Source organism: Pseudorca crassidens, chromosome 11 (assembly GCF_039906515.1).
Source record: "Pseudorca crassidens isolate mPseCra1 chromosome 11, mPseCra1.hap1, whole genome shotgun sequence".
NCBI lineage: Eukaryota > Metazoa > Chordata > Mammalia > Artiodactyla > Delphinidae > Pseudorca > Pseudorca crassidens.
In genome coordinates this window covers 2,067,137-2,093,674 of record NC_090306.1, presented here as the reverse complement: position 1 = coordinate 2,093,674, position 26,538 = coordinate 2,067,137, and the positions used below count along the sequence as shown (strand labels likewise).

The following is a 26,538-nucleotide window of genomic DNA, read 5'->3' as shown; positions in this document are numbered from 1 at the left end:
TGTCTGATCCTGCGAGAGTACAGAATTTTTGATGGGTGTGTCTTCAATTTTGTGGACCCAGGCGTTGCCCACTGCCCAGCTCCTCTGACTATACCTGGCCCAGATGCTCAGTTTCTGACCTTTGTGTGTTGATCGTAGGTGGAGGAGTTGCTGATGGCCATGGAGAAGGTAAAGCAGGAGCTGGAGTCCATGAAGGCGAAGCTGTCCTGCACTCAGCAGTCGCTGGCAGAGAAGGAGACTCATTTGACCAACCTTCGGGCCGAGAGAAGAAAACACTTAGAGGAAGTTCTGGAGATGAAGTAAGTTCTATAATATTGGTCTTCAGGCGTATGCTTAGTAGAAATACTTGTCCTCATCGCTTTCATCTTCTGGCCCTGTTTGTCACGCCTGACCCACTTAGCCTAATTTTAATGCTCACTTGTGTTTCTCACTCCTTAGAACAAATTTGGGACAAATCCTGGTCAAATGGAAACTTTTTTTGCCTCCCTGTCACTGAATTTTGCAGTCCTCTAGAGTGTATGTGTCCGTATGCAACTGTGTCTCTGAAATTCCTAAAACCTTCTGGAAAGTTCTGGCAAGTTGTTGAGCTTTCTGAGGAAGATAACCATTGCTCCTGAGGACACACGATGGCTAGGCAATTTTTAAAAACATGTTTTATTATAAACATTTCCAAAGGTACACAAAAGTAGAGAATAGTATAATGAACCTCCTTATACCCATCCCCCATATTTAACCATTAATATTTGCCACGCTCTCCAGTCAGCTTTTACAGAATTGTCACTTTTAGCAGAACCTTTCTTTACATCATTTTCCTACTTCCCAGGCATCTTGCAGCTTCCTTGAGATAGTCTGTTGTGAAGGCTGTATATATCTGCTCTGCATAATACAGCTGTTTCTTTTTCTCCTCTGTGACTTTGAAAAGTTCTGGTTTCCTTCTCTTCATAACAAGTATGTCTCTTTTTTAAGTCCCTTAGTACTTTCTCCATCACTCCGATCCCCACCCCTATGTAATTGTCCTGCTCTCATTTTCCTGAAACCAAGTCTATGCTGGGACCCCTCGGTTACCTTCATCACCTCAGCAGTTACCTGTGTTTTTGTCGTCTTCTCTTCTGACTCAGAGGAGATACCGTCTCTCCTTCACCAAGCTCCCTTCTTATTTCTATCACAGATTTAAGCTCTGGTTCCCTCCTCTGCAATCTGTCTCCATTAATTTTCTTTCACATAATCTTTGCTCACTTTCTGTTAGTTCCTTCTTCTCTGCAATAAATACGCACTCTCTCTGACCTAAAGTAAACAGTCTTTCTGAGCCCAGCCAGTGCTTGAAGCTAACATCCCCTCTCCTGCTACTTTGAACTATCAATAAATGTTGAATATGAGAATTACAAAGTAGCAGAGGATCTTGCCATGACACCTCGGCATGAATTTTCATGGGGCATGATTGTTTCGTTATCATGACGGCAGCCCAGGAGTTGAGGAAACAAATGTCGGGGTGTCCCCTGTGCTTATGGACTGTTAGGACACAGTGGGAGGTTAAGAGAGCCTGATCTTTTAGAAAAGTATTACAGGTGATGTGCTCTCGGAAGTGACAGATAACTGGAGCCAGAAATAGGTTGATACGCAGGGAGAACGGGGAGAATTTAGGGTTCTGAGTATCATGATGAGAAAGTTTGCTTCTTACGACCAGATTAGTAGAAGCAGTTTAAGACAAGGTTTTATCACTGATGATAAGAACATAGAAGAAGGATGGATATAATATTCGGGAATACAAGGTATCGATGCGATACTCCTAAGCACAAACAGGCCCTGCTAAAGCAACGGGATAGGAGTATTGTTTCGTTTTCTCTGTGTACCAGTATCTTGACTCGACTTGTCAGATCTTTCCCACTCAGTTCAAGTGTCCATAGCAAAACTGTGGTGGATTTGTAAAGGAATTTTCCTTAATTATTAGGACTTTGAAAAGATATGAAAGAACTTTTTAAAGAATGCTTGACTTTAAACCATTAAAAGGGGATTGCGTGTGATTTTTTTGTTTTATTATTATTATTTTTGGAACCACAGTGCTAAACTTTCTTATGGACTTCTCTTGCCAACCCAGGTTAGAGACTACATTTCAGAAAAATACTGTGATTTGCAAAACTGTTTTTGGTAAGATCAAGCACTCACACACTAAAGCATGGGATAAGTAATTAAAGTATTCAGAGAATTTACAAGTGGTATAGAAATTTGATGAATAAACATTGAATAAAAGTTCTAGAAATAAGGTGTTAAAACCTGGCTCTGACAGGTGACCTGTGTCTTAAATCACCTTCCTCATCTGCTCCGGAGATACTACTACAGCATCATGCTGTTCTTAGATTTTCTACAAGATTTTTGTCCTGCAGATTTACTGACTTAAAGTTTTTAAAGTAGTCCTTGCTTTAATTTGCACTTAAATTTCTCCTTGTCGTTGCCTCTCATTTTCATATCTTAATAAAATGGTTGTTTAATACCTTTCTTTTAACAAATTAAGCACTTCAGGCCAAATCGTCTATCCAAACATGCTGTTGAGAGTGGTGGCTAATCCCAAACTCCTAATGTATCCCTCCTCCACTCTCTTTTCTCCTTTGGTAACCATAAGTTTGTTTTCTATGTCTGTGGGTCTATTTCTGTTTTGTATATAAGTTCATTTGTATCTTTTTTTTTTTTTAGGTTCCACATGTAAGTGATATCATGATATTTGTCTTTCTCTGTCCGGATTACTTCACTTAGTATGATTATCTCTAGGTCCATGCATGTTGCTGCAAATGGCATTATTTCATTCCTTTTTATGGCTAAATAATATTCCAGTGTGTGTGAGTGTGTGTGTGTGTGTGTGTGTATACATATATATGTATAAATATATAAAACATATCTTCTTTATCCGTTCATCTGTTGATGGACATTTAGGTTACTTCCATGTCTTGGCTATTGTAATAGAGCTGCAATGAACACTGAGTTGCATGTATCTTTTTGAATTATGGTTTTCTCTGGATATATGCCCAGGAGTGGGATTGCTGGACTATATGGTAACTCTATTTTTAGTTTCTTAAGGAACCTCCATACTGTTCTCCATAGTGGCTGTATCAGTTTACATTCCCACCATCAGTGTAAGAAGGTTCCCTTTTCTCCACGCCCTCTCCAACATTTATTGTTTGTAGATTTTTTTTGATGATGGCCATTCTTACTGATGTGAGGTGATATCTCATTGTTGTTTTGATTTGCATTTCTCTAATAATTAGCGATGTTGAGCATTTTGTCATGTGCCTTTTGGCCATCTGTATGTCTTCTTTGGAGAAATGTCTATTTAGATCTTCTGCCCATTTTTTGATTGGGTGGTTTGTTTTTTGATATTGAGCTGTATGAGCTGTTTGTATATTTTGGAGATTAGCTACAGCAATTAATTGTACAGCACAGGGAAATATAGCCATTATTTTGTGAAAATTTTAAACGAAGTATAATGTATAAAAATATTGAATCATGGGCTTCCCTGGTGGTGCAGTGGTTGAGAGTCCACCTGCCGATGCAGGGGACACGAGTTTGTGCCCCGGTCCGGGAAGATCCCACATGCTGTGGAGCGGCTGGGCCTGTGAGCCATGGCCGCTGAGCCTGCACGTTTGGAGCCTGTGCTCCACAACGGGAGAGACCACAACAGTGAGAGGCCCGTGTACTGCAAAAACAAAAACTCAAAACAAACAAACAAAAATATTGAATCACTATGCTGTACACTGGAAACTAACATAATATTGTAAATCAACTATAGTTTAATTTTTTAAAGTTTGGCATACAAATATTAAGTAATAATTCATAAAACCTCAATCAAAAGCTGTACAATTGGGCTTCCCTGGTGGCACAGTGGATGGGAGTCCGCCTGCCGGTGCGGGGGGTGCAGGTTTGTGCCCTGGTCCGGGAGGATCCCGCGTGCCACGGAGCGGCTAGTCCCGTGGGCCATGGCTGCTGGGCCTGCGCGTCCGGAGCCTATGCTCCACGGCAGGAGGGGCCACGGCAGTGAGAGGCCCGCGTACCACAAAAAAAAAAAACAACAGCTGTACAATTAACCTAAGCGTAATTATACACAAAACACTATGAATGACATATTGCGGGTTCTGATACAGTAAACTTTTGATTCCTTTTCACTGCATAGCTGACCAAGGGAATAGACTTTCTTCTGCTATGTTCTGGACTCCTCGCCATATGTTGAACAGTTTCTGCTAATCATCTGTCCTGGGTTGGGAGTGTCTCAGTTCTACAACTTTGCTCAGAATTTGCTTCGTTCATTGTCAATTTGCAAGGAGTTCACTCCCCCCAAGGAGTTCTGCATGGTATCTGCATCTAATTACTTGTGGCAAATAGTGAGAGCATACTTCCTGGAATGAGAGAGCCTGAATCTGGATTCTAACTCTGCCCCTTATGAGCTCTGTGTCTTCAGCAAGTTCTTTAGCCTTCTTGTGCTTCAGTCTCCTTATTTGTAAAATGGCAATAATGATTGTCCCAGCTTCATAGCATCTTCATCACAGTAGGATAAGAAATTGTTGCTATACGGGACTGAGAGCAGTGCCTGGCATAGGAAGCCCTTAGTAGTGGGTATTGTTAGCTTGCTGCGTGTACTTACTGGCAACAGTTTGCAGGAAATCAGAAAAGTATTTGAGCAAAATGTAAAAGAAGAAAGGTAATATCCTATCTGTGGCTGTTGGCAATGACAAAAAGATTCTTCCTTCTGTAGTTATGGCAGGACCCACCATATTTTAAATGTGTTCATTGTTTTATTAATAATAACTGAACAAGTTAAAAGGACTTGTTTACTATAACCAGAGAATTTGAAATGCAGAAGAAATATGAAGGGAATGCAATGTGCACAAGAGCCTGAAACATGTGTGACTGAATCTGGAATAAGAAAAGTCTTCCCTGAAGAAAGGATGGTTGGCCTATTTGTAGAGACAGTCCTTCAGCAAAGCACCAGGATAGTCTAGTTTTCTGGAATAATCCTGAACTAGTCAAACCAAAAGGAATGCCCCGATAGTTCTCTTCTAACCCTAGTATTTATAATTGTAATTTCTGAGTGTCTGTTACAGACAGACGGCCATGAGTCTGGGGAGATGTGGAGCTGTTCACCTGGTAACCTGCCAGTGTCTCAGAAGAAGCACTCGAGTTGCTTGGCTGGCCCTGGGGAGAAGGGACATTTTCATTGGCAGATCTCATGTTGGTTCTTCTCCTCGTGCTGTGGTTTTGTTAATCACTGTTTTTTTACTTCACTTTTATGTTAACCTCTTTGACTAAGAAAGAAGGGATGAACGGGAGAGGGAGGAAAGTAATAAAATAACAACCTTAATAAATTCTGAGTATCAGTTCAGGTCACGAGCTTCACTATCAGGATTTCTAGATGAGCTGATTCATTCTCCACTGCCCTGCATTCAGAGTCCTACTGCAGCCTCGCCCTGTGTTCGCACTATGAATACAGCTCAAAAGACTCACGTTTCATTTTGAGTAAACTTTGATCAAACTATGCATTTGACTATACTGAGAATCGGTTTGTTTCGGAAGGTGGTGGTGGAATCGCTGTTTGGTTTCTTTGAGAATCTAGAGCTGTGTGATAAATAGCGTCCCATTAATAAAGTTGCCAGAGAAGTCCAAAGTGCTGTGGGCCACGTTATATACTCGTGAGATGACTTCTGGCTACAGAAAGATCTGACTTCCCACCCACGTAAAATAAATTTTCATATGTACCTAAGAAGAGTTCAGTAATGTAATCTGAATTCTGGCATTTAAAAAATACTTGCCTTTTAATTTGAGAGAAAAATGCAGTATGCTTGGAATTAAGGAAGCTGTAGAAAATGGTTACTGGGAAAAGTTCAGGCTACTTGGGGTTAGTATAGTTAGGTGATCAATATGATTTACTTTGAATAATTAAAATGAGACTGTATTTTAAATTATTTTATCTCCCAATATTCTGTAGAATTTCATTTAAAAATTTATTGTAGATTTGCTGACATTAAAAAATAAAATCCCGCTTGGGGATCTATGACAGGCTTCCAAATTAACCACAAAATTGATAATAGTTGTGCAAATTATATGCTAGTGACAAATTGAAATGCCTTTTAAGATACGTAAGAACTAGAACATGTATACATTTTGCAAAGCCACACTTATGTCTACTTCCACCAAGTGCCTTTGTTTGAGTCATTGGACATATGACAAAGGACTTTTAGTGGAGTTGGAAGCATTTTTCACAGTGGCCTGAAATACTGAGCTTTAAATATTTTGTGGGAAATCACATAAATTCTTATGAAAATTTCCTACACTTGAGTTGAAAAAGAAAGCAAAGTATGCTGTATAGTATAGCAATAAATAACACTAGTGGGACTGGTCCTAATTAAAATTATAAAGAAAAGTTTCTAACTCTTGACTTGGGGACTTCCTTCCTAGCCTTGGTTAACTCTTTAATTCTGTCCCCTCTTTTTCTACCCTCACATCCAGCTCTCTCATGAGTCCTACTTCACAGAATGTGTGGTATCAACTGTCAAACATCTTTTCTCATCAGAACTAAGAGTTTAGGTGGGGCTCTGAGTTGTTATGGACAGTGATGGAGATGGGTTAATTAAGTACAGTAATTACAGTATTTACAGTACAGTATTTGAGTTCCTTACCTCTCCCTGCTCCTAAATGGTGACCGTGATGCTCAGCTTCTCACGAGATGAGGCACGAATATTTCAAATGTTTTTCTCAAATCGTTTTATTTTCTTGTGACCTGAATTAGAATCATTTACAAACAACCCTAATATCCCTTGCCCGTTCTCCTCCCTTAATCCTAAATCCATTCTACCTTTTAGCCATTTAAGGCCAGATGTAAATTCCAAACAGAAAAACCACTTTCCTGAAGAAATCATGCTTCCTAATCATTTTTTTCATTTAAAATGTCTTAAATGGCTGTGGTAATCTCTAAGTAAAGAGCTGAACTTTTCAGATAAAGGCCCCAAAGTCCCTCTCTTTTCCAGTTTTTACAATTCTGTCTTTCCCCCCTCAGTATATGGTTTGTGTGCAAGAATGTCCTCGCTTGTGCAGGGATGAAATTAAGAATATAGGTCATCCTCTTTTTCCTAAAGGGGAAAGGAGTGGGATTATTGTCCTACTTCTTACTTATCTTTTTATTTTTTTCTCTACTGGAGGTGTAGGATGAACCCTAGTCCCTTTGTTTAATACAATTGAAACAGTTAAAGGGACAACTATTCCAGGTAGGTAACCTAATGCCTTAAGCTAATTGCAATACTCATTTTAAGAAAATTTTTTACATAATATACCATTATGAGAGGGTTTTTCAGTTTGGGATTAAAAAAAAAAAATCTTTCCCTTTCAGGATCTTCATTCTCTGTGTCCCTCAGAGTACCATAAAGGTATTTACTCATTCTGTAAATGGATAAAACTTCCCTCAAACTTTGTATGTGGAAATAGTAATCCATTTACTTAATCATAAGCTTTTCCTGGCTGAAGATTCTGAGTAAAAGGGTATTATAAGATGCTCTTTGTAGCAAAGAATGTGTTCACATTTTGAGCTAGTTGTAAACCGGGTTAATAATACTTTGACCTACCTCATGAGGTCGTTGTGAGGATTAAATGAGATAACGTGATAAAAACACTTTGAAATTGGTCAAACTGAATATTTGCAAAGCATGATACAACTGAAAATTGTTAAGTTTGCACTTAATTTTTCCGGTTGGCAGTTTTCTCATTCTGAAATGAAAGGGTTTCCTTCATCTCTAAGATTCCTGTCGTTTTAAAAATCATATGATTCTTTGACTAGGTGACCTTCTGACATCCTTGATTCTATAGTTGCAAATGCTCTGAGTAAATCAGAGAAGTAATTTATATATAAACAGTATACTGAGCAGAAGTTGGGGGTCAGATGTCCATAATTCCTTGGCTGAGGACTAAGCCTCACGTTCACTGGATCAGACTACCCAAGGCCTACCAGAGATAAGCTGCTCTGGGGATGGAAGTGGAATTGTGATGCTAGAGTTAGAGCAGCAGTGCTGGGGAAGTTTCAGTTCCAACCCAGTCACAGTGGCAAAAGTCTTGTTAAAACTTAAGGCATCTTGCTGAGATAACAGAAAGTCTGGGCTTTAGGAGTAGGGATCATGACCTACAATAAAGCTAACTATAGATGTAGTGTAACAAAACTGAAAGCCCCAAGGCAGTCTACAGGGACAGTAGAATTTGGAGGATGAGTCCCATCAGGATAGAGAGGTTTGGGAAATACCCTGAGCTTTCAACAGATCAGCCCAACAAAGGATAAATCCAAGCCTCTACAAGGTCAAGGAAATCAGCTATTAACTGAATTATCTACTAGAATAAAAATCATTGCTTTTCAGAAGGAAATAACAGACTCCAGAGTCTTTGTAGTGTATCATCTACAGTATTCTATATTCAATTAAAAAATATCGCCAGACATTCAAAGAACAGTAACGTGTAACCCATAGTGAACAAAAACATGCAGTAGAAAGCAAGTCAGAGAAGTCCTAGATATTGGAATTAACAGTGATTTTAAAGTCACTCCTAGAAGTGTGCTTTAAAGTCTTCAAGAAAATGTAATGTTGATGATAGAACAGATAGGAAATCTCAGCTGAGAAAGGAAAACATTTTAAAAATGGAAATTTGAAAACTGAAATTTAAATGAAAAAATTCAGTGGATGGCCTTAATGACAGATTAGAGCTTTCAAAAGAAGGAGTCCATAAATTTTAAAACAGATCAATAGAAATTATCCGGTGTGAACAACTGTGAGAAAAAGGGTTTTTACAGAATGAGTAGAGCCTCCATGACACGTTGGACATTATCAGATGGGCTAATATACATGTAACTGGAATTCCAGCAGGGTAAAAGAGTGAGAAGGGGGTAGAAACAAGTCTGTAAAAATAATGGCTGAAATATTTCTTTGATTTAAAATACACTGATTTATGAAGGTGTATGGGAAATCTCTGTGCATCCCTCTCAATTTTTCTGTTAACCTAAAAGTGCTCTAAAAAATAGTCTTTTTAAAAAGCGTGTATATTTACAGATCCTAGAAACTTAGTGAAACCAATCTGGGTAAATACAAAGAAAACCACACCTATAAACATTATAATATAATTGCTAGAAACAAAATATAAAGAGAAAAACAGAGGCAGCAAGGGAAGAAGAAGACACAGTATGTAAAGGGAAACTGTGATAGCTGAGTTCTTATCCAAAACATTGGAGATCAGAATAAAATGGAACTTCTTCTAAAGTACTGTAAGAAAATTTGTCAGCCTAGAATTCTAGGACCAAAAAACAAACAAACAAACTCCAAAAACTAGGGTTAAATATAGACATTTTTCAGATAAATAAATATGCAAAGAATGCATCCCTAAGTGGAGGTATGTCTGCATGATGGCTGATTCGCTTTGCTGTATAGCAGAAACTAACACAACATTGTAAATCAACTATACTCCAATTAAAAAATTAATTTAAAAAATTAAAAGAAAGAAAACTACAGTAAGCTACGGAGATATATTGTACAGCACAGGATATATACCCAATATTTTATAATAACTATAAATGGAGTATAACCTTTAAAAATTGTGAATCACTATATTGTACACCTGTAACTAATATAATATTGTATATCAACTATACTTCAATTAAAAAATATTCATTTCTAAAAAAACACATTCTGTAAGAAATGCTAAAGGATGTTCTTCCAGCTGAAAGGAAATGAAACCAGATGGAAGCATGAATCTACAGGAAGGAATGAAGAACACACATGGTAAATAAGCTGATAAGTATAGACAACTGACTCTGAAGCAAAAATAATATCATTGTATGGTGGAGTTTATAATAGGAGTAAAATTGAAAGCTATGACAACAGTAGCACAAAAGATTGGGGAGGGTAGAAACATATGGTTGTCAGGTTGTTAACTTTGTGAACTAGAAAATACAAACTATCAGTTTCGATTTTTTTAAGTCTTTTTTTTAAAATATTTATTTATTTGGCTGCATTTGGTCTTAGTTGCGGCATGTGGGATCTTTATTGCAGTGTGCAGGCTCTCTAGTTGTGGTATGCGGGCTCTAGAGTGCGCGGGCTTAGTTGCCCTGTAGCATGTGGGATCTTAGTGCCCTGACCTAAGATATGGGATTGAACCCGTACCCCCTGCATTGGAAGGTGGATTCTTAACCACTGGACCACCAGGGACGTCCCAAAGTTTTATAATTTCTAATCTAGATAGACTTTGATAAGTTAAAGGTGCATATTGTTAGCTGTAGAGCAACTACCAAAAGCAAAAGCAAAAACAAAAAGCTCAAAATCCAATAGAGGAAATAAAATACACTAAAAATTACTTCATTTACCCAGAAGAAAAAGGACAGCAAAGGAACAAGAGAGGAGTGAAGCAGAGAGGGGTAAATGGATGATAGATATAAATTCAGCATATCAGTAGTTAGGTCAAAATCAAATGGACTAAACACTCTACTTAATGGACAGAGATTATTAGAATTGATTAAAAAAGAAACAATGCTGTCTATAAGACATACAGTGTGATAAACACAAGTAGGTTGAAATTTAAAGAATGTACAAAGATAGTCCTTGTAAATAGTCATCATGAGAAATCTGGTATGGCTATATTAGTATCAGGTAAAAGAGACTTCCAGAGAGTATTCCTGGAGATAAAGAAGTACATGTCATAATGATGAAGCAGATAATTAACCAGAAAGACATAACAATCCTTCATATGCATGCACCTAGTACAGAGCTTCAAAATTCATGAAGAGCCAACTGACAACTAAAGGGAAGATCAGACAGATCCATACTCATCAGTCATTGCTGGAGCTTATAACCCCGATTTCTCAGAAAGTGATAGAATAAGTGAACCAAAAACAAGCAGTAAAAATATAGAAGCTCTGAGGACTGTCAACTTGATCTATTTAATATTTATAGAGTAGTACACCCAACAACTGAAGAATATATATGTTTTTCAAATATGTATGGAATGTTCACCAATGAGGACCATATGCTGGGCCATAAAAATAAATCTTAATAAGTTTCAGAAGACTAAAATATGTCAGAATTGTTCTCTTACCACAGTGGGATTAAATTAGAAGGTAATAATAAGATTTTTGGAAAAATCCCCCAATGTTCGGAAATTAAATAATACAATTCTAAATACCATGGCTCAGAGAAGAAGTCATAAGGAATATGAGAAGTCATTTTGAACTGAATGAAAATGAAAATACAAATGTGAAATTTTGTGTCATGCAGCTCAAGTAGTGCTTAGAGTAAAATTTATACCTTTAAATGCCTATATTACAAAATAAGAAAGATGAATTCAGTGAACTGTTTCCACACTAAGAAAATTTAAAAAGAAGAGTAAAGTAAATGAAAGTAAATAGAATGAAGGAAATAATATAGATAAGAGCAGAAATCAAGGAAATAGAAAGCTAACAACACAGAAAATTTACAGTCAACCATGGGTTCTGCAAAGAAGCAGTGGAATTGGTAGGCCCCTTGCAAGACTGATCAAGGGAAAAATGAAGACTCATAAATTACCAAATTTTTGTAATGGAAGAGGGCAAGAGTGGATATCACTTGAGGTTCTAATGGCATTTATATATATATTTTTTAAGTAGAATCATTTTTTAAAATATTTATTTAGGCTGTGCTGGGTCTTAGCTGCAGCATGCGGGCTTCTTAGTTGCGGCATGGGGACTCTCAGTTGTGGCATGCATGTGGGATCTGGTTCCCCAACCAGGGATCAGACCCAGGCCCCTGCATTGGGAGCACAGATTCTTACTCACTGGACCACCAGGGAAGTCCCTCTAATGGCATTTAAAAAGAGAATATTTTGAACAACTTTATGCCAATAAATTTGATATTTTAGATATAATAGACAGATTCCTTGAAAAATATGGTGTATCAAAACTGGATCAAAAAAGGAATAGAAAGTTGACCAGGCTGTATCTATTAAAGGAAATGAATTTGTAATCAAAAATATTTCCACAAGGAAAACTCCAGGCAAAGGTTAGTTTACTGGTGAATTCTACTAAACATCTAAATATGAAATAATACCAACATTACTGAAACTCTTTCAGAAAATAGAGAAGAAGGAAATACTTCCTAATTCATCTTATGAGGCTAGAATTACTCTCACACTTAAACCTGAAAAACACATTATATAAAGAGAAACTCCCTTATGAACATTGACATAAAATTCCCACAAAAAGTCTTAGCAAATTAAATAAGAAACTAATATGTCATTACCAAGTTAGGCTTATTTCTGGAATGTAAGGCTTTTTCACTATTCAAAAATGAATTAGCTAATTTCAGCTACATTAACAATAAAGAAAAAATCATATTATTATCTCACATATTCAGAAAATGTTTTTAACATCCATTCATTATAATAACTCTTAGCTGACTAGGAAGAGAAGGCAATTTCTTCAGCTCAAAAAAGAGCACCTATGAAAAGTTTACAGGTAAGGTCATACCAAATGATGAAAGTTGAACACTTTTCCCATGAGATTGCAAAGGACACAAAGACATCCACTTCAACCCCTTGATCATTATTATACTTGGAGGTCCTAGTTACGCAATATGTCAAGAGATAATAAAATTGAAAAGGAAGTAGTAGCATTGTCTTTACTCATAGACAGTATGATTGTCTAAGTAGGGCAACACATAAAAATCAGTTGTAGTTCTATATGTTGACAACAAGCAAATGGAAACTGAAATTTTAGAAAATATTATTTACAGTGGCATCAAAATGCATAAAGTACTTCAGAATAAGTTTAACAAAAATTGTACAAGATCTCTACACAGAAAACCATACTACTGAGAGAAAATAAAAAATATCTAAACAAAAATAGGGATATATCTAGTTCATGATTTGATTATTCAAACTTAAAGCTGACCATTTCCCCCAAATTCAGTTATTATTGCAACACAATCCCAGCCAAAATCACAGGGAGCTTTTTGTAGAAACTTATACTTGGAATTTTAAATTTACATTGAATTTCAGTGGACCTAGCAGAGTTAAACCATTTTGAAAAAGAGCAGAGGAGAGCAAGATGGTGGAGGAGAAGGAAGTGTGCTCACTCCCCCTTGCGAGAGCACCGGAATCACAACTAACTGCTGAACAGTCATTGACAGGAAGACACTGGAACTCACCAAAAAAGATACCCCAAATCCAAAGACAAAGGAGAAACCGCAGTGAGACAGTAGGAGGGGCACAATCACAATAAAATCAAATCCCATAACTGCTGGGTGGGTGACTCACAAACTGGAGAACACTTATACCACAGAAGTCCACTCACTGGAGTGAAGGTTCTGAGCCCCACGTCAGGCTTCCCAACCTTGGGGTCTGGCAATGGGAGGAGGAATTCCTAGAGAATCAGACTTTGAAGTCTAGCAGGATTTGATTGTAGGACTTTGACAGGACTGGGGGAAGTAGAGACTCCACTCTTGGAGGGCACACACAAAGTAGTGTGTGCATCAGGATCCAGGGGAGGGAGCAGTGACCCCATAGGAGACTGAGCCAGACCTACCTGCTAGTGTTGGAGGATCTCCTGCAGAGGCAGGGCGTGGCTGTGGCTTGGCGCAGGGACAAGGACACTGGCAGCAGAAGTTCTGGGAAATATTCCTTGGCACGAGCCCTCCCAGTGTCTGCCCTTAGCCCCACCAAAGAGCCAGGTAGGCTCCAGTGCTGGGTTGCCTCAGGCCAAACGACCAACAGGGAGGGAACCCAGTCCCACCCATCAGCAGACAAGCAGATTCAAGTTTTACTGAGCTCTGCCCACTAGAGCAACAGCCAGCTCTACCCACCAGCAGTCCCTCCCATCAGGAAGCTTGCACAAGCCTCTTGGCTTCATCCACCAGAGGGCAGACACCAGAAGCAAGAACTACAGTTCTGCAGCCTGTGGAACAAAAACCACATTTACAGAAAGACAGACAAAATGAAAAGGCAGAGGACCATGTACCAGATGAAGGAACAAGATAAAACCCCAGGAAAAGCAACTAAATGAAGTGGAGATAGGCAACCTTTCCGAAAAAGAATTCAGAATAATGATAGTGAAGATGATCCAGGACCTCGGAAAAAGAATGGAGGCAAAGATCGAGAAGATGCAAGAAATGTTTAACAAAGACCTAGAAGAATTAAAGAACAAACAGCTAGAAGAATTAAAGAACGAACAAACAGAGACGAGCAATACAATAACTGAAATGAAGACTACACTAGAAGGAATCAATAGCAGAATAACTGAGGTAGAAGAACGGATAAGTGACCTGGAAGACAGAATGGTGGAATTCACTGCCACGGAACAGAATAAAGAAAAAAAGAATGGAAAGAAATGAAGACAGCCTATGGGACAACATTAAACGCACCAACATTCGCATTATAGGGGTCCCAGAAGGAGAAGAGAGAGAGAAAGGACCTGAGAAAATATTTGAAGAGATTATAGTCGAAAACTTCCCTAACATGGGAAAGGAAATAGCCACCCAAGTCCAGTAAGTGCAGAGAGTGCAAGGCAGGGTAAACCCAAGGAGAAACACGCCGAGACACATAGTAATTAAATTGACAAAAATTAAAGACAAAGAAAAATTACTGAAAGCAACAAGGGAAAAACGACAAATAACATCCAAGGGAACTTCCATAAAGTTAACAGCTGATTTCTCAGCAGAAACTCTACAAGCCAGAGGGAGTGGCATGACATATTTAAAGTGATGAAAGGGAAAAACCAACAACCAAGATTACTCTACCCAGCAAGAATCTCATTCAGATTCGATGGAGAAATCAAAAGCCTTACAGCCAAGCAAAAGCTAAGATAAATCAGCACCACCAAACCAGCTCTACAACAAATGCTGAAGGAACTTCTCTAAGTGGGAAACACAAGAGAAGAAAAGGACCTACAAAAACAAACCCATAACAATTAAGAAAATGGTAATCGGAACATACATATCGATAATTACCTTAAACGTGAATGGATTAAATGCTCCAACCAAAAGACCCAGGCTCACTGAATGGATACAAAAACAAGACCCATATATATGCTGTCTACAAGAGACCCACTTCAAACCTACGGACACATACAGACTGAAAGTGAGGGGATGGAATAATATATTCCATGCAAATAGAAATCAAAAGAAAGCTGGAGTAGCCGTACTCATATCAGGTAAAAAAGACTTTAAAGAATGTTACAAGAGACACTACCTAATGGACACTGTCCTAAAGGAAGGACACTACCTAATGATCAAGGGTTCAATCCAAGAAGAAGATGTAACAATTATAAATATACATGCACCCAACATAGGAGCACCTCAATACATAAGGCAACTGCTAACAGCTATAAAAGAGGAAACCAACAGTAACACAATAATAGTGGGGGACTTTAACACCTCACTTACACCAATGGACAGATCATCCAAACAGAAAATTAATAAGGAAACACAAGCTTTAGATGACACAGTAGACCAGATAGATTTAATTGATATTTATAGGACATTCCATCCGAAAATATTTCTTCTCAAGTGCACATGGAACATTCTTCAGGATAGATCACACCTTGGCTCACAAATCAAGCCTCGGTAAATTTAAGAAAATTGAAATCATATCAAGTATCTTTTCTGACCACAACACTATGAGATTAGAAATAAATTACAGGGAATAAAATGTAAAAAACAAAACACATGGAGGCTAAACAATATGTTGCTAAATAACCAAAAGATTACTGAAGAAATCAAAGAGGAAATCAGAAAATCCCTAGAGACAAATGACAACAAAAACACGACAATGCAAAACCTATGGGATGCAGCAAAAGTAGTTTTAAGAGGGAAGTTTATAGTAATACAGTCCTACCTCAAGAAATAAGAAAAATCTCAAATAAACAGTCTAACCTGGGACTTCCCTGGGGCGCTGTGGTTAACAATTTGCCTGCCTATGCATGGGACACAGGTTCAAGCCCTGCTGTAGGAAGATCCCACATGTCATGGAGCAACTAAGCCTGTGCACCACAACTACTGAGCCTGCGCTCTAGAACCCACAAGCCACGGCTACTGAAGCCCGTGTGCCTAGAGCCCATGCTCTGCAACAAGAGAAGCCACCACGATGAGAAGCCTGCGCAGCGCAACAAAAAGCAACCCCTGCTTGCCACAACTAGAGAAAGCCTGCGTGCGTCAACAAAAACCCAATGCAGCCAAAAGAAATAAATAAATTTAAAAAACCAATCTAACCTTACACCTAAAGCAACTATAGAAGGAAGAGCAAACAAAATTCAAAGTCAGTAGCAGGAAAGAAATATAAAGAGCAGAGCAGAAATAAATGAAACAGAAACAAAGAAAATAGTAGCAAAGATCAATAAAACTAAATGCTGGTTCTTTGAGAACATAAACAAAATTGGTAGACCTCTAGCCAGAATCATCAAGGAAACGAGGGAGAGGACTCAAATCAATAAAGTTAGAAGTGAAAAAGGAGAAGTTACAATGGACACCACAGAAATACAAAGCATCATAAGAGACTACTACGGGCAACTCTGTGCCAATAAAATGGACAACCTGGAAGAAATGGACAAATTCTTAGAAAGGTACAACCTTTCAAGACTGAACCAGGAAGAAATAGAAAATATGAAAAGACCAATCACAAGTTATGAAATTGAAATAGTTATTAAAAATCTTCCAACAAACAAAAGTCCAGGACTGTGAAGTACAGCCTCTGAAGATGGCTTCACAGGTGAATTCTATCAAACATTTAAAGAAGAGCTAAAACCCATGCTTCTCAAACTCTTCCAAAAAATTGCAGAGGAAGGAACACTCCCAAACTTATTCTACGAGGCCACCATCACCCTGATACAAAAACCAGACAGAAATACTACTAAAAAAGAAAATTACAGATCAATATCACTGATGAATATAGATGCAAAAATCCTCAACAAAATACTAGGAAACAGAATCCAACAACACATTAAAAGGATCATACACCATGTTCAAGTGGGATTTATCCCAGGGATGCAAGGATTCTTCACTATACGCAAATCAATCAATGTGATACACCATATTAACAAGTTGAAGGATAAAAACCATATGATCATCTCAATAGATGCAGGAAAAGCTTTTGACAAAATTCAACACCGATTTATTATAAAAACTCTCCAGAAAGTGGGCATAGAGGGAACCTACTTCAACATAATAAAGGCCATATACGACAAACCTACAGCAAACATCATTCTCAATGGTGAAAAACTGAAAGCATTTCCTCTAAGATCAGGAACAAGACAAGGATGTCCACTCTCACCACTATTATTCAACATAGTTTTGGAAGTTTTAGCCACAGCAATCAGAGAAGAAAAAGAAATAAAAGGAATACAAATTGGGAAAGAAGAAGTCAAACTGTCACTCTTTGCAGATGACATGATACTATACATAGAGAATCCTAAAGATGCCACCAGAAAACTACTAGAGCTAATCAATGAATTTGGTAAAGTTGCAGGATACAGAACTAATGCACAGGGCTTCCCTGCTGGCGCAGTGGTCGAGAGTCCACCTGCCAATGCAGGGGACGCGGGTTCGTGCCCTGGTCCGGGAAGATCCCACATGCCACAGAGCGGCTGGGCCCATGAGCCATGGCCGCTGAGCCTGTGCATCTGGAGCCGGTACTCCGCAACGGGAGAGGCCACAGCAGTGAGAAGCCCGTGTACTGCAAAAAAAACCCCAAAACTAATGCACAGAAATCTCTTCATTCCTATACACTAACAATGAAAGATCAGAAAGAGAAATTAAGGAAACAATCCCATTCACCATTGCAACAAAAAGAATATAATATCTAGGAATAAACCTACCTAAGGAGGTCAAAGACCTGTATTCAGAAAACTAAAAGACACTGATGAAAGAAATCAAAGATGACACAAACAGATGGAGAGATAGACCATGTTCTTGGATTGGAAGAATCAATATTGTGAAAATGATTATACTACCCAAAGCAATCTACAGATTCAGTGCACTACCTATCAAACTACCAATGGCCTTTTTTAGAGAACTAGAACAAAAACTCTGAAAATTTGTATGGAGACACAAAACACCCCACATAGCCAAAGCAATCTTAAGGGAAAAAAACGGAGCTGGAAGAATCAGACTCCCTGACTTCATACTATACTACAAAGCTGCAGTAATCAAGACAATATGGTAGAGACACAAAAACAGAATTATCAATCAATGGAACAGGATAGAAAGCCCAGAGGTAAACCCACACACCTGTGGTCAACTCATCTATAAGAAAGGAGGCAAGGATTTACAGTGAAGAAGACAGTCTCTTCAATAAGTGGTGCTGGGGGGACTTCCCTGGTGGCACAGTGGTTGAGAATCCGCCTGCCAATGCAGGGGACATGGGTTCAAGCCCTGGTCCGGGAAGATCCCACATGCCACAGAGCAACTAAGCCCGGGCTCCACAACTACTGAGCCCACATGCCACAACTACAGAAGCCTGTGCGCCTAGAGCCCAGGCTCCGCAACAGGAGAGGCCACCGCATTGAGAAGCCCATGCACCACAACAAAGAGTAGCCCCTGCTCACCACAACTAGAGAAAGCCTGCACACAGCAATGAAGACCCAATGCAGCCAAAAATAAATAAAATTTTAAAATAATAATAATAATAAGTGGTTCTGGGAAAACTGGACAGCTGCATGTAAAAGAATGAAATTAGAACATTTCCTAATACCACACACAAAAATAAACTCAAAATGGATTAAAGACCTAAATGTAAGACCGGCCACTATAAAACTCTTTGAGGAAAACATAGGAAGAACACTCTGACATAAATCACAGCAAGATCTTGTTTGACCCACCTCCTAGAGTAATGGAAATAAAAACAAAAGTAAACAAATGGAACCTAATTACACTTAAAAGCTTTTGCACGGTGAAGGAAACCTGTATAAGACAAAAAGACAACCCTCAGAATGGGAGAAAATACTTGCAAACGAATCAACAGACAAAGGATTAATCTCCAAAATTTATAAACAGCTCATGCAGCTCAATATTAAAAAAACAAATAGCCCAATCAAAAAATGGGCAGAAGACCTAAATAGACATTTCTCCAAAGAAGACATACAGATGGCCAAGAGGCACATGAAAAGCTGCTCAACATCACTAATTAGAATGGGCTCAACAGTTGGAATGGGCATGATCACAAAATCTACAAACAACAAATGCTAGAGAGGGTGAGGAGAAAAGGGAACCCTCTTGCACTGTTGGTGGGAATGTAAATCTATACATCCACTATGGACAACAGTATGGAGGTTCCTTAAAAAACTAAAAATAGAACTACTATATAACCCAGCAATCCCACTACTGGGCATATACCTAGAGAAAACCATAGTTCAAGAAGACACATGCACCCCAATGTTCATTGCAGCACTATTTACAAAGCCACATCATGGAAGCAACGTAAATGCCCATCAACAGACGAATGGATAAAGAAAATGTGGTACCTATATGCAATGGAATATTAGCCATAAAAAGGAACGAAATTGGGTCATTTGTAGAGACGTGGATGGACCTAGAGACTGTCATGCTGAGTGAAGTAAGTCAGAAAGAGAAAAACAAATATTGTATATTAATGCATGTATGTGGAATATAGAAAAATGGTACAGATGAACTGGTTTGTAAGGCAGAAATAGATACAGATGTAAAGAACAAACATATGGACACCATGAAGGGAAAGTGTAGGGGAGGATGAATTGGGAGATTGGGATTGACATATATACACTAATATGCATAAAGTAGATAACTAATAAGAACCTGCTATATAAAAATTAAATTAAATTTTAAAAAAGAAAGAAAGAAAGAAAAAGCAGAGTCAGAAGACTCTCACTACCAGATGTGTAGTCTTGGTATGCAACGACAGTAATTAAAAGTATGGTTAGGGCATGAACACTGGCATGTAGAATAATGGAACAGAATGAAGAGTACCGAATAGACCCACAGATACACGGTCACAGGCACTAGTGTAATTTAATGGGGAAACACTTGTGTTTTCAATAAATGATGCAGCTACAACTGGATGTCTGTAGGGTAAAGTGTGAGGTAGGGACCTCATACTATACGCAGAAATTAGTTCAAAGTGGATCATAGACCTAAGCATAAAAGGAAAACCGTAAACTTCTGGGAGAAAGTGGGAAACTTTGGAATAAGCAAAGATTATTTTAGTACACATAATATACTAACCATAAAAGAAAAAATTGATAAATTGTACTTCATCAAAATTAAAGGCTTTTCTTCAAAAGACACCATTAAGAAAATGAAAAGAATTGAATGATAAAGGTGAAAGATATTTATGTGTAAAGGATTTTTGTATATAACTTTGCAGATGACAGTTAAATCTCTATTATGTCTGTTTCTATACGATTTACCCCATCGTGTTACAGTCATTTATTTGCAAGCTTTATCATCTTCCTCCAGACTCCTGACATTCAGAAGTGTTCCTCTCTTGAATCCTGAAAAGCAAGCACAGTACCCAACACATTGGCACTCAGGAAATATTCTTTGAATTGTACTGAATTATTTTCACATTAAGTGTTCTAAGAGGATGTATAACCAAATTACTGATGGTTTTTAAACAGCCTTTATGTTGTTTGTCATTTCTACAAGTTAGATCTTCAAGACAGATTGAACGTTGTTCAGATCCAGAGTTCTTCTTTTCTCTGTGGTTTAATATTCTAGGAAGCTATTTGGTTAGGATGCCTGTTTGTTTAGGAATATTTGCTAAAGGAAATATCTGTGATGCGCACATCAGTTTTATACAGGAGTCACTGTCGGGGGGAAACAGACGAACCCCTCCTTTTAGCAGAGAATGTCTTTGCTATGCATGTGAAAGAAATTATGACTGGATTTATTCTTTTTCTTCATTGCCTTTTCTTCCACATAATGACATTCTTACAGCATCCATGGACATTGGTATAATTTTCCACCCAGAATTAAGTTATTTCTTCTTAGTGTTTGTGGCCATGCATTTTCTGTTAGAGATACTGTTGCTTTTTAGAGCAAGGTGGTTACTACCTAGCAGAGATAGCAAACAGTTTGATCTTGAAATTAAGCTTAGTTTCACAGGGGGGCAACGTACACATCTGGAGTGAACCTATCAGAATACATCTGCCCTCCTGGGCTCTGGCCTCACGTTGGTGGTGTCTCTCAAGCTCACAGTATGCCAGACGTATAGTCATCCAGTTGGTGTTCCTTTATCTTCAGCCACATCTACCCTGCAATCTTCGTTTTCTTTCATCATTTCTTGTTTTTACCATACTGTCTTGCTTGTTTATATTTTCTTTTTGCTTACATTTTCTTAGCTCATTTATAAAGCATTCATAATTTGCGAATGTGTCTAATTGCCTTTATCCAGTGCTCAAAATCTGGAGTTGAGGGTTAACATTATAAAAAGAGACAGTAAAAATAGGGTAGTTCTCTCATAAAAGTGTGATTGATTCATTCAAAGAATATCTAACAAATTGGGGAAACATTTATGATACAATGTTAAGTGAGAAGAAAAAGCATAAAACTGACTTTTCTGTGTGTATATATAGATGCATTTTTTAACAAAAAAATTAAAGCTGGGAAGAATAATCACCAAAATGTTAAAAGTACTTATCTTTGGATGGTGGAAAAATGGGTGTTTTTTTTCTTTCTCATACTTGTTGCATTTTCTAATTTTCCATAATGAGGGTGTATTACTCTTAGAGTTAGATAAAGTAAAGGCTGTACATTGGAAGGGGGGGAGTGTGATTGATTCAGACATGTGCATGGATATTATTCATTAACTTTTAAAAAAAAGAATCAAGACCTCTTCACTGTCTCTTTTTTCTTTTGTGAAAGGCAGATATTAGAAGTACTCATTTCATATCATCGTTCTCTCTCCCATCACATGAAGTATAGTAAAGTCTTATATTACTGTTTTCATTTGCTTTTAGTTTCTATTTTTAATCTTTGGGCAGTGTAGTCCACATCACTGAGTTGAATATGAACTGGATAAAAGTAGTCATGACCTTTCTGATATATAGGAGTATATTCAAAGCATTTTTTTTCTAACCAGTTGCTCAATGGAACTAAGAAGTTTCTTACTTTCACTGGGAACATAAATCTAATGATGTTGCACTGACGTTTACAAACCTTCAGAAGCTCCCTATTTCAGTCAACTCTCCATAATTTTGTCCCTTGGAGCGTTTCTGGCTTTATTTCCCTCTATGGTTCTTATCTCCATTATCCCAAATCTATTCAAACTTACATTCTCCCTCCTTAATGCTTTTGCTAAAACCATTCTTCTGTCTTAAATGCTTTCTCCATATTCTGCCTTTTATGGTTCCACCCTTTTCTCAAGGCTGACACCAAATCACATTGCCTGTAAAGAAACCAGCTTAGATCTTCCCAGTCAACACTGGTGCCCCCATCACTTTGCTCTTTGTTTTGTTTCTTAGAGCATTTTTACACCATTTACACCTTGTTTCTAGACTATGTGCTCCAAAACTGTGCTAAGCACTGTGGATAAAATATTCACTGAGATGAGGTATTTTTTCCTCACATCACAGAGCTCATAGACTTATGCACACACGATTTCTGTGGGTGAAGATAAACATAAACGGCCACATGAGAGGGGTGCATCGTTTGATAAAACATCCTGTAATGGGTGTTATATTTTTTACAGAATGTTTTTATGTGTGTAAAGTTTTGTTTCCACATGTAAGTCCTTAAGATACCTGAAATGTATTGTGTGAGGAAAGTTTTTTATTCTAGTTTTTCTCTATGGAAAGCCAGTTGTAATATCCCCTATATAATATGGTAAGTGCCCATATGTGCGTGAGTCTGTTCCTGGGCTCTGTTCAGTTTTCCATTTACCTGTTATGTCCGTGCTAGATTGTTACTGTTTTATACACTGTTCTACTTTTAAGTTCTGGTATATGGCAGGACAGAAGTCTCCTCAGTGTGCTTCAGTCAGAATCACCTGGAACTTCACTCTTTCATAGAAATTTTATAATGATGTTGACTAGGTTCTTAAAAAAAAAAAAAAAAAACCCTTTTGGGACTTTGATAAGAAATTGCATTTATTAATAGACTAGGCAAAATTAGATATTTATTATAAACAGTACGTCTTGTCATCCACTTACGTAGCCTGTTTATCCATTTAAGTTTTCTTTTATGACTTTCATTAGTATTTTGTGCATTTTCTCAGCAAAATTCTCACACATCTACGTTAGATTTATTTCTAGATACCTCATTTGCTGCTATCATGAATGATATATTTTTTCAATTAAATTCTCTACCTTTTTATTCCTGGTATGTAAAAAGCTATCTTTAAAAAAATACTGGTGTTCTATATATATCCTGTTACCCCTTATTAGCTTTGTTAGCTAGAGTAGCACAACCTGCTGAAAACTTTCTGTGACTTAACACAGTAAAAGTTTATTTCTCAGTGGATCTAATAGGCCAATGCTATTATTTCTGATTGGTGGTGCTTTTTAAATCTATACTGTATATATGCCCTGTTTAATTCATATGCTTTGTGACTTTTGTATTCTTTTTTTTCTTGTTTAGTGTTACTAGAAGTTTGTGTACTTTATTCTTTTCTTTCAGGAGCTAGATTGGGATTTTGTTCACCTCTATTTTATGTTTGTTTTCACTCTACTAGTTTCTGGTCTATTATCATTTCCTTCTATTTTCCTTACATTTACCATGTTTACTTTTTTCCAAATTACTTGAATATTGTCAGTTATGATGGAAGGCTATAAATTTTTCTCTAAGCCTCCCGTTAGCTATATCCAAATTTTGATATGTAGAAATTTCTCCTTGTGTATTTTAGGTCTTTTGGTTTCCTGAGCTTTCCCCGTTGATTCATGTTTTATCCAGGGTGTGGTGGTTTAATTTCATAAAATTAGGGGGGGAGTATTCAGTGTTGATTTCACAATATTATTATTGAATACATTGTAGTGAGAAAAAATAGTCTATAAAAGGTAAGCAAAAGAGGCATAAATACAGCTACAGTAGAAATGTTTAAAATTATCTATTGACCAGGTATCCTGGCATTAGACGGTATGTTGATTTTACCCTCAGGCTGGAATCAGGATGATGACATCATTTCCAGGTATTCCTAGGTCTCTTTCTTACATGTAAGAAAAACTTTCCCAGAAGTCCTTCACAGCCTCCTTCCACAGCAGACTAACCTTCCTCGTCCGTTTGGCCAGACTGAGTCACATGCCAAGTCACTGGGAAGGGAAAAGTGCACCTTTTCTGTCTTACTCTATTAGTACCTACCTCTGCGGTCTAGAAAGAGGGTGTTTATCTTTGAGTCATGCTGAAGAAGGGGTGGATCCATGAACAAAGTTGGAAGGCGGCCGGATACAGTCTTCTGCAGTTGCCTCCTAGATGCCCTTTGTCAATATGCCTTGGACATCAGTGAATTTATCGGAAGGGAGAAAGGATACTGATTAATCTGGAGAGCCTGATACATGGCGTTCTGTTAGGAGAGCTTCTCATATCTATTTAAATGCCCTTTAACACAGTTCAGTTATTTCTGGTTTTTACAGTGTGAAGTCTCTTGTAACTTAACTTTCCTCATGAGGATTTGTTTTCTTATATGGTTTGTAATCTTTGACTGTGAGCTCATCTTCTGTGGGGTTACTGACCTTGGGAGTCTTATTCCTTCAGATCAGCTTTGAGTTTGTCTGAGACAGTGAGTTTCACTGTTTCTGGACCAGTTTCTATGTGAGTTTCTGTGCTTGGAATTTTGTGTATCTCGTTTACCAGCGATTTCTCATGGGTGATTCTTTTCACACCCAAAGCTCTGGACTCTTCACTGCCCCGCTGGGCTGGTAGGCGGCGTTTTTCTGGCCCCTATTTTACAGATGGAGCCAACCTTTGTGACTTTCTTTAGCTGTAATGCACAGGTTATTTCTGTCTCCTGTGGAGCCTGCATTCAGGAACCTCTCCCCTAGCCCTTAGTTATTAAGGCCTATAGCCCAGTGTTTACCCCTTATGAGCCGTTTCTACTTGATCTCTCATCAGTGCTTTGACTTTGAGTTCTATCTTCATTATTGGCGCTTCCAGTTTAGTTTACCTCATGCTTGATACCTCATGGTTATTTTCTATTTTATGCAGTGTTTTCATGAGTTTGGAGCAGGAGGGAAGGGTCCTTGTATGTTGGTTTAGTTCATAATGTTTATCAGAAGTGTAAGTTTCCATTTAAACCAAATTGGTTTTCAGAATTTAGTTTTTTTCCCTTCTCTTAATTTATTTTTTGGCCTTTATTTTTATATGCATACTTTGCCTTCTTGAAGTCTTCAAAATGCATAACTAGGATTTTGATTGCGACTTTTCAGACAGAACATCTGTTGCAAAATTTTTGCCATTTCTTGTGGGATGGGGTAAATTACAACTCTGCTGAACCAAAATTTTATGTGGAAAGGTAGCAAGAAGCAACGATGAAAGATGTGCTGGCCCTACTTGGTTTCTGAAATGTTATTTTGTTCTTTTAAGTTTCTGTAAGGTGGAGAGTTACTTCTGCTTAAAGATTTTCATCTTCACCCAAACTTTGTGTCTTATGGAACAGTTTATTTTTCCAATCTACTTTAAAGAAGAAAACCTTTCTGCTCTCAGCCTGCTCACGATATCCATCTCCTGTTGCTTTGGCTCAGACTCCCATTCTACTTCATGATAAACACCTTCGTATCTCATTGTATCTTCAACTCTGAGCTCTGGGAGCAGGCTCACAGAGGAAACTCACTGTGCTATCTAAATGAGCCTGGACAGGCATGGGAGTGGAATTTACTGCTGGGAGGTAGACCAGGTGGTATTCAGGGGGCTTGTTCCATGTGGTAATTGCAGAAGCCATTAGTATTGAAGTAGAAACTGGAGGAGTGAAGCTCTTTGGCTACTAATTTCCTGGAGAGATAAGACAGCCACACGTGCTTGTGTTTTTCCATTTCTCCAAAATTGTGCTTCCTCGAGGACATTTCTTATTATTTCTCCCTCTGATATTTTATTTGTTTTATTTTTATTTTATAGGAGGGCTTAATGTGACTAAACCCCTCAGTATGAAAATTCTGAGACACCAGGGTTAAGTTGTTGTGTCATTCAGTGGATCCTCCAGCCCTTCTTTCTGGGGATGAAGCCCTACTGCGATGAAGTGTAATAAGGCTCAAAGCTGTCAGTGCTTCCAGATGTGGAAGAGGGCCTCATCAGAGGGTTTCTTTACCAGGACAGATGTGCATATCTTGGGCCTGTGCTAATTAAGAGAGTGTTTTCCTCTCATTTTATTGTTGTTACTCCATCTGTTAGAAAGTATCCAGATAATTGCACAACACATATAAATGATGATGTATCCATCACATGCAAACAATAGAAATACTTTAGCATAGTTGTTTTCAGGAAGGTTCATTTGGGGACAGCGGGCAGACCCGTCCTTCTTCCCAGTCACCATTCTGGGAAGTGCTGATGGACCCCAGAGCAGGAACGGCCCCAGAGCCCACCCATTACCTGCCAGTGCTCATTCGAATCCCACTTC

General features: G+C 38.1%; 1 protein-coding gene across 17 annotated transcripts in view; it reads left to right on the top strand.

Annotated features, from left to right (window-relative positions):
• Window positions 1-26,538, top strand: part of ERC1 (ELKS/RAB6-interacting/CAST family member 1) — a 399,699-nt gene that overhangs the window by 214,874 nt on the left and 158,287 nt on the right. For all 17 annotated transcript variants that reach the window (XR_010947412.1, XM_067756042.1, XM_067756040.1 and 14 more), the window contains one exon: window positions 139-299. Coding sequence is in view for 16 of the 17 variants with exons in the window: in XM_067756042.1 (XP_067612143.1) it covers window positions 139-299 (161 nt within the window). In the remaining variant the exon portion in view is untranslated. The remainder of the gene's footprint in view (window positions 1-138; window positions 300-26,538) is intronic.